Source organism: Belonocnema kinseyi, chromosome 5 (assembly GCF_010883055.1).
Source record: "Belonocnema kinseyi isolate 2016_QV_RU_SX_M_011 chromosome 5, B_treatae_v1, whole genome shotgun sequence".
NCBI classification, from domain to species: domain Eukaryota; kingdom Metazoa; phylum Arthropoda; class Insecta; order Hymenoptera; family Cynipidae; genus Belonocnema; species Belonocnema kinseyi.
Window position 1 is genome coordinate 6,980,877 of NC_046661.1, and position 9,701 is coordinate 6,990,577.

General features: G+C 37.3%; 1 protein-coding gene across 1 annotated transcript in view; it reads left to right on the top strand.

The window, feature by feature from the left end:
- LOC117172902 (protein unc-79 homolog) overlaps window positions 1–9,701 on the top strand; it is a 1,455,529-nt gene that overhangs the window by 1,270,257 nt on the left and 175,571 nt on the right. Inside the window, exon 27 of the mRNA XM_033361197.1 lies at window positions 8,949–9,180. Coding sequence (XP_033217088.1) covers window positions 8,949–9,180 — 232 coding nt within the window. The remainder of the gene's footprint in view (window positions 1–8,948; window positions 9,181–9,701) is intronic.

The window sequence follows — 9,701 nt, forward strand, 5'->3', positions numbered from 1 at the left end:
TTCGAATTTTAGTTCTTCAATTTTAGCCATTGAAACGAAGCATGTGTGAACTCGGGCGTTGTCGTGATGAAAGAGAATTTTTTTCTCGCCAAATGTGGTCGTATTTTTTTAATTCCTTCTTTCAGCTGCTCTAATAATGATGCATAATATTTACCAGTGATTGTTTTACCCTTTTCCAAGTAGTCAATAAGTATAATTCCACGTGCATCCCAAAAAACTGTAGCCATAACCTTACCAGCTGACTTTACGGTCTTTGCCTTCTTTGGAGCTGGTTCGCCTGTGGAAATCCACTGTTTGGATTGTTCCTTTGTCTCAGAAGTGTAATGGTGTATCCATGTTTCATCCAGAGTCACAAATCGACGAAAAAATTCCTCACGATTCCGAATTATGCGCGCCAAAAGAGCCTCAGAGGCGACCACTCTATTGCGCTTATTCTCAGCTGAGAGCAAACGCGGCACCGATCTTGACGATAGCTTTTTCATGCCTAATTTTTCATGTAGAATTGAAAAAACTGCACCTATAGATATCCTTGTGGCCTCAGCTAACTCACGCACTTTTAATCTTCTATCCTTCAACACCATATCGTGGATTTTATTGCTGACTGAAAACAGATGATTTGGAGCGATTCGCGCGCCATCTGTTGGTCATTCTAAGGACTTATTGAACTACCCTGGTATGTAAATACCTAGTATGTAATGTGTGTGGAGGATGTGTAAAGGAATAGAGAGGAAGGTGCAAGAAAAATGTAAAATCTTAGGGGACTCATTAGAAGCTTCCATTCCAACTACCAGATGCTCGAGCCGGTGCACCCGAATCGTCGGCTTATCATTGTTAGTAGTTTTGGCATTTTGCACAATTTACATTCTTAAAAAGTTCTCGTAGAATACGTATTAAACTGTCGTATGCTCGATCAGTTGCACACGGATCTTCGACTCACAATTATTAGTTATTTTGGCTGTTGGAAAAATTTAAAGTCTTAAAAAGTCCTCGTTGAATATGTTGTAAACTACCTAATGCGCAAAACGATGCACCCGCATCGTTGACTCAGAATTTGGCATTGTTTTCGTTATACACATCATTTAAAGTTTTCAAACGTTCCTGCAAAATACGTGACAAAGTACCTGGTGCTGGATCCGGTGCGCCCAAATCTTCAACTTATCATTGTAGTTATTTTGGTAGTTGGGAAAATTTAATTCGTGAAAAGTTCTCGTACAATACGTCCTCAAGGGCATGTGATACTTCGTCGTGTATTCAATCGGTTACAGTTCCGACAGCTTTTTTCCACAAAAATGAAATTTCTTAAAAACTGAATTCGGAGATACTATAAAATATCATAACGGACGTCCCCGGACTCTTTTTTCAAGGATAATAACAAAAAAATGTTATTGTGCTAATTAAGAAATTGTATGCATGTGTATTATTTTGTGGTAAGGGTGATTTTTAGCTCTCTGTCATTCCAATAATGTAGGCCTCTATTGTACCGATTCGGTACCTAATATACACACGTTGTTAGCAATATCAAAAAAAATTTTGAAAAAAACACAAATAAAGTGTGCGGGGACGTCCGTTAGCATGTTCGCTATCATGTCCCAAATTTTTAAGACAAAATATTGATTATTTAAGAAAAAAAGCCGTCGGAACCTAAAACTGGTAAAATCGATAATTTTCTAAGTATCACATGCCCTGAACTACCTAATGCGCCACCCAGTGCAGCCGAGTCATCGACTCGTCATTTGGCATTGTTTTCATTGTTCACATAATTAAATTTTTCTGAATTTCTTGTAGAATACGTATTAAACTAACAGGTGCTCGATCCGGTGCACTCGTATCTTCGACCCACAATTTGTAGTTAGTTTGACAGTTGGCACAATTTAACTTCTTAAAAAGTTCTCGTAGAATACGTGCTAAGCTATTTGGTGCGCCGCCCAGTGCACCCGGGTCGTCAAATAACCATTTGGGACTATTTTCGTTATTCATAAAATTTTAATTTTAAATAGGTTTTCGTAAAATACGTAAGAAAGTACCTGGAGCTCGATCTGGTGCACCTGAATCGTCAGCTTATCATTCTTCGTAGTTTTTGCAATCAACACAATTTAAATTCTTAAAAAGTTCTCGTAGAATACGCACTTATCTACCTGATGCGCAAACCGGTGCACCCGAGTGATCGACTAACCATTTGGCATTGTTTCCTTTATTCGCAAAATTTAAATTTTTTAAAGTTCTCGTAGAATACGTATCAAACTATTTGATGCTCAAACCGGTGCACACGGATTTTCGTCTTAAAATTACACAACCACACAAAAAAAAGTGGGCATGTCTGGTAACAAGACACACGTATTCCTATGGATTTTGCGGCGCTGAATTCAAATTCGGTCCAAAAATCACCCATCACGTCATGGTTGAGCCATAACCTCAAAAAATGACGAAAAAGCATGCACTGAGGCAAATAAATTTCAAAATAATGCCAGTGATGCAAATTTTCACTTCAAAAACATGTCGGCAACTGTGAAGAATCAACCCTTGCCTGATATCAACTTATTTAACATAACTTTACCCAACAGAACCTGACCTCACCTAACCTGAATTAACAGAAATTTATTGAACTACACGTAAAGCTCTGGAAGCTTATTTTCCCAGTAGCAAACGTGTGCTATATCAAATGGGTCAACTCGAGCTTAACCTAGAAATAAATCTAACCTAGCCTAACCTAACCTAACCTCACGAAACACAATTAAACTGATTGTGTTGTCCCGTTGTGTTTGCGGTACCGTTTGAATCAGCTTGAGATTAACCTGCAAAGAGGTCAAACCTATCCTAACCTAAAAAACCTGATCTAACCTAACCTAACCTAACTTAACTTCACGTAACACAATTAAATTCATTGTGTTGTCCCGTTGTGTTTGCGGTACCGTTTCATTCAGCTTCGGCTTAACTTTCATAGAGGTTTAACCTATCCTAACCTAACAAAACCTGACCTAAACTAACCTAGCCGAATGAAATTCAACCACACGTGTAGCTATGTATGCGTACAGTTCTCAGTCTTTAATGTGTGCTATATTTAATAGGTTAACTCGATCTTAACCTACAAATGAAGAAAGACGGACACGTTATAGCAGGCAGAAAATAGACTGAAGTAGGTCTATAAATCAATTTAATTACGATAAAAAGCAAGCTAAAATGTAAACACGAAAGATAGTGTAAATATATCCCTTAAGTTTAAGAAAAGCAGAAACAAAAAAATTTTGAAATTGTTAATTGAAATCGGGTCAATTCTACTTGTAGTTCTAAGTTTCTTCAAATGAGTAATGTGCGTCTAAATTTTTAAACACCTGCAGTACAATGAAATTAATTTTATTGTGTTACAACGGGAACACTCAAGTTAAGTTGTGTAGCGTTAAGCAAAATTTCGTTAGGCTGTATTAATTTAGATTTATTTGTAGGTTAAGATCGAGTTAACCTATTAAATATAGCACACATTTAGGACTGAGAACCGCACGCTTACATAGCTACACGTGTGGTTGAATTTCATTCGGCTAGGTTAGGTTAGGTCAGGTTTTGTTAGGTTAGGATAGGTTAAACCTCTATGTAGGTTAAGCCGAAGCTGAACGAAACAGTACCGCAAAAACAACGGGACAACAAAAAGGGTTTAATTGTGTTGCGTGAAGTTAAGTTAGGTTAAGTTAGGTCGGGTCAGGTTTTTTAAGTAAGGATAGGTTTGATCTCTTTACCGGTTAGGCCCAAGCTGATTCAAAAGGTACCGCAAACACAACGGGACAACACAATCAGTTTAATTGTGTTTCGTGAGGTTAGGTTAGGCTAGGTTAGATTAATTTCTAGTTTAGGCGAGAGTTGGCCCATTCGATGTAGCACAAATTTGCTACGGGGAAAATATGCTTCCAGAGCTTTACGTGTTGTTCAATAAATTTCTGTTAATTCAAGTTAGGTGAGGTCAGGTTCTGTTGGGTAAAGTTATTTTAAATAAGTTGATATGAGGCAAGGGTTGATCCTTCACAGTTGTCGACATGTTTTTGAAATGAAAATTTGCATCACTGGCATTATTTTGAAATTTATTTGCCTCAGTGAATGATTGTTCGTCATTTTTTGAGGTTATGGCTCCACCATGACGTGATGGGTGATTTTTGATACCGAATTTGAATTCAGCGCCCCAAAATCCATAGGAATACGTGTGTCTTGTTACCAGATCCGCATACGTTTTTTGTGCGTGGTTGTGTTATTATTTATTTTGGCTGTTGAAGCAATTTAAAGGCTTAAAAGGTTCTTGTAGGATACGTTCTAAATTACCTGATGCGCGAAACGGCGCACCCGCGGCCTCGACTCACGATTTGTAATTGTATTCGTTATTCACGTAATTGAAATTTTTTTAATGTTCTCGTGGAATACGTGAAAAAGTACCTGGTGCTCGATCCGGTGCACCCGAATCATTGACTTATCATTGTTAATTATTTTGGCAGTTGGGGAAATTTAATTCGGAAAAAGTTTAAGCAGAATACGTGCTAAACTACCTGGTGCGCGACCCGGTTCACCTGGGTCGTCGACTCGCCATTTGGCATTGTTTTCATTATTGACATGATTAATTTTTTTTGTTGAATATGTATTAAACGACTTATTAACCGACCAGTTTGAATTGTTTTCGTTATTCATTAAATTTTTATTCAAAACATGTTCTCGTAATATACGTAATAAAGTACCTGGGGCTCGATTTGGTGTTCTCGGATCGTCGGCTTATCATTGTTAGTAGTTTTTAAATTTAGCACAATTTAAATTCTTAAAAGTTCTTGTAGAATGCGTACTAACCTACAGGATGCGCAAACCAGTGCACCCGGGTCGTCGAATCAACATTTAGCATTGTTTTCGTTATTAACCAAATTTAAATTTTTTGAAGTTCTCGAAGAATACGTATTAACGTACCTAACACATTTAATACTTTTGCGATCATTCATTTTGATAACAAGAGATGTTTCGAGTTTCATTCGTGTAAAAAACTACGAAATTTTGCCAACGTTTCGTGAATATTGCAGTTCACTTCTTCAACGCTGACCTGAAACTGAGGTATCAGGTTATGTTCCTCTTACGTGTACTCTCTACGATGCCTGTGAATAGCCAGAGCGCCCACTATGTCAAGTCTTTTTATTTTAAAAATCCGGGAGGACGGAAAGCCAAATCGGATTGGTATTGTATCCATTATCCCTATTGATGTTATTAGGGTATTTTAAGATTTTGATTGCTTCTCTATGTATTCTGGGAAGGATGCTGTGTGTTTTTGCAATGCCTGTTGTTCTGTCAAATAGAATTTTATGTCCTATTTCGATATGATGTTCAGCTGGTGCTAATTGCGTGAAATGTTTTAGCCTGACCTTACTTTCATATAGGGACAATGGATATAATACCAATTCGATTTGGCTTTCCGTCCTCAAAGGATTTTTCAAGTTAAAAAGACTTTATTGGCCAATCAGGTTCGAACAGTCCACACGGTGAGGTGTTTTGGACAATTACAGGCATCGTAAAGCGTATACATAACAGCAACATAACCTCAGACTTCTCAAGGTAAGCTACGAACATTCTTAGCTTTTTTGAAACGGTACAGGGACAACAAAATCGTCCCAAAATTGTAACAACTAAAAAATAATTTGGGAACATCTAAATCCAAATCAGGTCTGCATAATACAACTTTGCTTCTCTTGGAAGAAAGAATACAACATACCAAATATCTTTTGCACACTACCCCCAAAAACTTTTAAAACCTCACCTGTTCCTATCAAACACCCTCAGATTTGACATTTGTTCCACATTGGAACGCATATCTTTTGACCAATCTCAACGGATTAAGGAGCTTTCCACACAAAACAAAAAATGAAATTTGACAAATTACTTCCAGTAAAGCAAACACAACTAAAAGATACAGTAAAAAATATCTCTGATCATCCTCTAAACAATGAAATGATTTCAGCCTTATCAAAAGGACATAATTTGCAGTAGCACCTTCGAAAATCCCAAAAGAATAAATAATCAGCAATTTAGAATCCACAATATATACTCTTCCATCCGAAAAAGCGAATTACATACGACATAGGACGACCAACATTGTACGCCAAGCTCAAGTTCCTTCCTTAAACTTAACATAACAAGAAAAAACCGCAATTAAAGAACTCAATCGGAATACAGATAATATAATATTACCCGCAGACAAGGGAAACACAACATGAAAAATGAATAATGAAGACTACAACAACAAAATCATGGACCTTCTGACTGACGATACATACACAAAACTTAAAAAGGACCCTACAAAAAAAATAATCAGTAAAACAAAAACTCTTCTTCAAGATTCTAAACTAGACAGCCAAATAATATCTAACTTGATACCTACTAATCCCATCTCTGCAAGGCTCTACGGGCTCCCAAAAATCCACAAAGAGAACATTCCGCTAAGACCGATCGTCAGCGCAATCAACTCACCAACTTACAACCTAGCACACTTCCTCGCTGCAAACATAAATCCTTTTACAGGAAACTCCATCACTCACGTCCAAAACTCATTTCACTTTATCAAAAAGATACAACAGATTCACAGTCAACCCCAAGACATCATAGTGAGTTTCGACATAGTATCTCTCATTGCGAAAGTACCAATCTCTGATACAATTGATGTTATTAAATCTTTTACAAACATTTCTTCCGAGCTCATACCTTTGATAGAACACTATCTCAATAATACTTACGTCTCGTTCAATAATCAATTCTACGAAAAAACCTTAGGGACAGCAATGGGATCGAATTTCACCTGTAACAGCAAATGTCTTCATGGAACATCTAAATACTAAAATCTTCAACCAAGCCAAGCTTAAACCGGAATTTTGATTCTGTTACGTTGATGACACTTTTGTCATCTGGCGACATGGGCGAGATAAACCAAAATAAGTTTCTCGATTTTATCAATCAATTACATCCTAATATCCAGTTTACCGTGGAAATAGAAAATAACGGAAAATTGCCTTTCTTAGACATATTAGTTTACAAAAAACCTGATAACACCTTTAGGACATGAAGAGTACAGAAAACCTACACAAACAAATACCTAAATTCCTCCTTCCACGATCACCCATCTCAAAAATAATCTGTCATCAACTCCCTTCTATACAGAGCTATCCCACCACCCTACCTACATCACCACCCTACACCACCCTACCCAACATCCAAGCTGTCACAAAACAAATAGGAAGAATTAACCACCTGCGAAAATAGGAAAACTACTAAATCACCCGAAAGACAAAAAGGCACCGCTAAATGAACCAGGAGTATATAAAAATCTCTTGTTCTTGTGGCAAAGTCTATATTGGAGAAACCGGGAGAGCAGTGAGCCAACGTATGAAGGAACATGAAAGTAAGGTCAGGCTAAAATATTTCACGCAATCAGCACCAGCTGAACATCATATCGAAACAGGACATAAAATTTTATTTGACAGAACAACAGTCATTGCAAAAACACGGCATCTTTCCCAGAAAACATAGAGAAGCAATCGAAATCTTAAAACGCCCTAATAACATCGATAGGGACAATGGATATAATACCAACCTGATTTAGCTTTCCGTCCTCCCGGATTTTTTAAATAAAAAGACTTGATTGGCCAATCAGGTTCGACCAGTCCCCACAATGGGCGCTTTGGCCAATCACAGGCATCGTAGAGAGTACACGTAAGAGGAACATAACCTGATACCTCCGTTTCAGGTGAGCCCTGAAGAGGTGAACTGTAATGTTCACGAAACGTCGGGAAAATGTCGTAGTTTTTTACACGAGTGAAACCCGAAGTATCTATTGTTATTAAACTACCTGATGCTCGATCCGCTTCACCCGGTGCTGCGACTCACAATTTTTAGTTTTTGGATGTTGTGGGCTTAAAAAGTTCTCGTAGAATACGTGATAAACAACTTGATGCGCAGCCCAGTGCATCCGGGTCGGCGACTCACCATTTTGAATTGTTTTCTTTATTCATAAAATTGAAATTTAACCAAAATTATTCTGGAATACGTAATAAACTACCCGATGCGTGACCCGGTGCACTCGGGTCGTCGAATCGCTTTTTGGCATTATTTTCGTTATTCACCAAATTTAAATTTTTGTAAATTCTTGTGGAATATTTATTAAACTATCTGATGTTCTATCCGGTGCACACGGATCTCTGATATGATAGTATACGTGCCAAACTATCTGGTTCGTGACCCGGTGCACCCGTCTCGTCGACTCACAATTTTTATCTATTTTGGCTGTTGGAGAAATTTAAATTTTAAAAAATTTCTTGTAGAACACATACTTAGCTACCTGGTGCTCGACCTGGTACACCTATCTAGTCGATTTACCATTTAGAGACGTGTAGATTATTTGCAAACCTAAGATTTTCATTTTTAACGCAGACTAATTTTTTCTGACACTTACGTGTTCTGAAGAATATTCATGTGTGTTTAGCGCGTCCTAAGCTTGGGAGGCGGAGAAGAGCAAGGCTTCGTAATGCTAGTATTTAGCCGTAATTCAGGCTTGATCCAGATATTTAGAAATGTTGTGCCATGCTTGAGCCATGCAAACCCTTCTAAAAAGTGAGGAAAATTTAGTGGATTGTGTCTATTTTCGAAAATTTTGCCAAAGTTTAATTTCAACCTAATTACGTTCGACCGTGGGATAAGCATGGCAGAGGGCCCACTAGCCATGCTTGGCCTATTGTTCATAACCACTGGACGACCGTGTCTAAAAATTGACCCAATCTTGAGCCACGCTTACCCTACGCTTATCCCACGCTCACTTCGCGCTTATGCCATTGTTGAGCCATGCTTCACCCATTTAACCTTTTCCATGTGGGATACTTATCTCTTTATAATTGTCAAAATAATTAAATAACATTGAAATTAAGTGTGACTTAACTCTGTTTGCTTTTCAGGCATTCTTCCGTATTTAACGTTTTTCTAACCAATTTACCTCAAGTTTTGGATCAAAATAATATAATGGGATGGGTCATGATACCTCCACTGCTGGCTATTTTACGGAATTGCCCATGCCCACCTCAAGGAATACCGCCTACGGAATATCAACCGCCAATGTATAGCCTGTGGTATCTAGAACCCCACGTCAGACGTTCGTGGTTAATGTCTTTGCTGATCATCTTATATAAGGTACTGTACAAAAATGAATGCAGTTATAAGTTGCTGAATGACTTTATATTATAATAAGATGTTGAGCGATTTTTTTTGTCTACGTAATATAATAAATCATAAAGAAGGTGATGAACATTTGACATACTTCAGACCAAAGAAAATAATATGGATATTGTTGATGATCCTTTATTATCATTCGTCGGCGTTCAGAGCAGAATATGTTCCCTTCGTCAGGATATTTAATTATTTAAAAAATTTTATTCAAATCATGCACTCATTCAAAAAAAATTGACCTTGAGAACCTGACATGTTTCTCTCATATTATTTTTTGTAAGCCTGTGATTTAAACCGAACTTTTTTAATAACTGACTATGCTGATAAGGAGAAAATTTTATGCTTGAAACTTAGACAAGCTATAATGAAGGATTATCAACAACATCGAGGTTTTTTCTTTGGTCTGACGTATTTTAAATGAACATCATCTTTTTATTTTATAAATTGCTAAATAAATAAAAACAAACTTTAACAAATTTAATCTT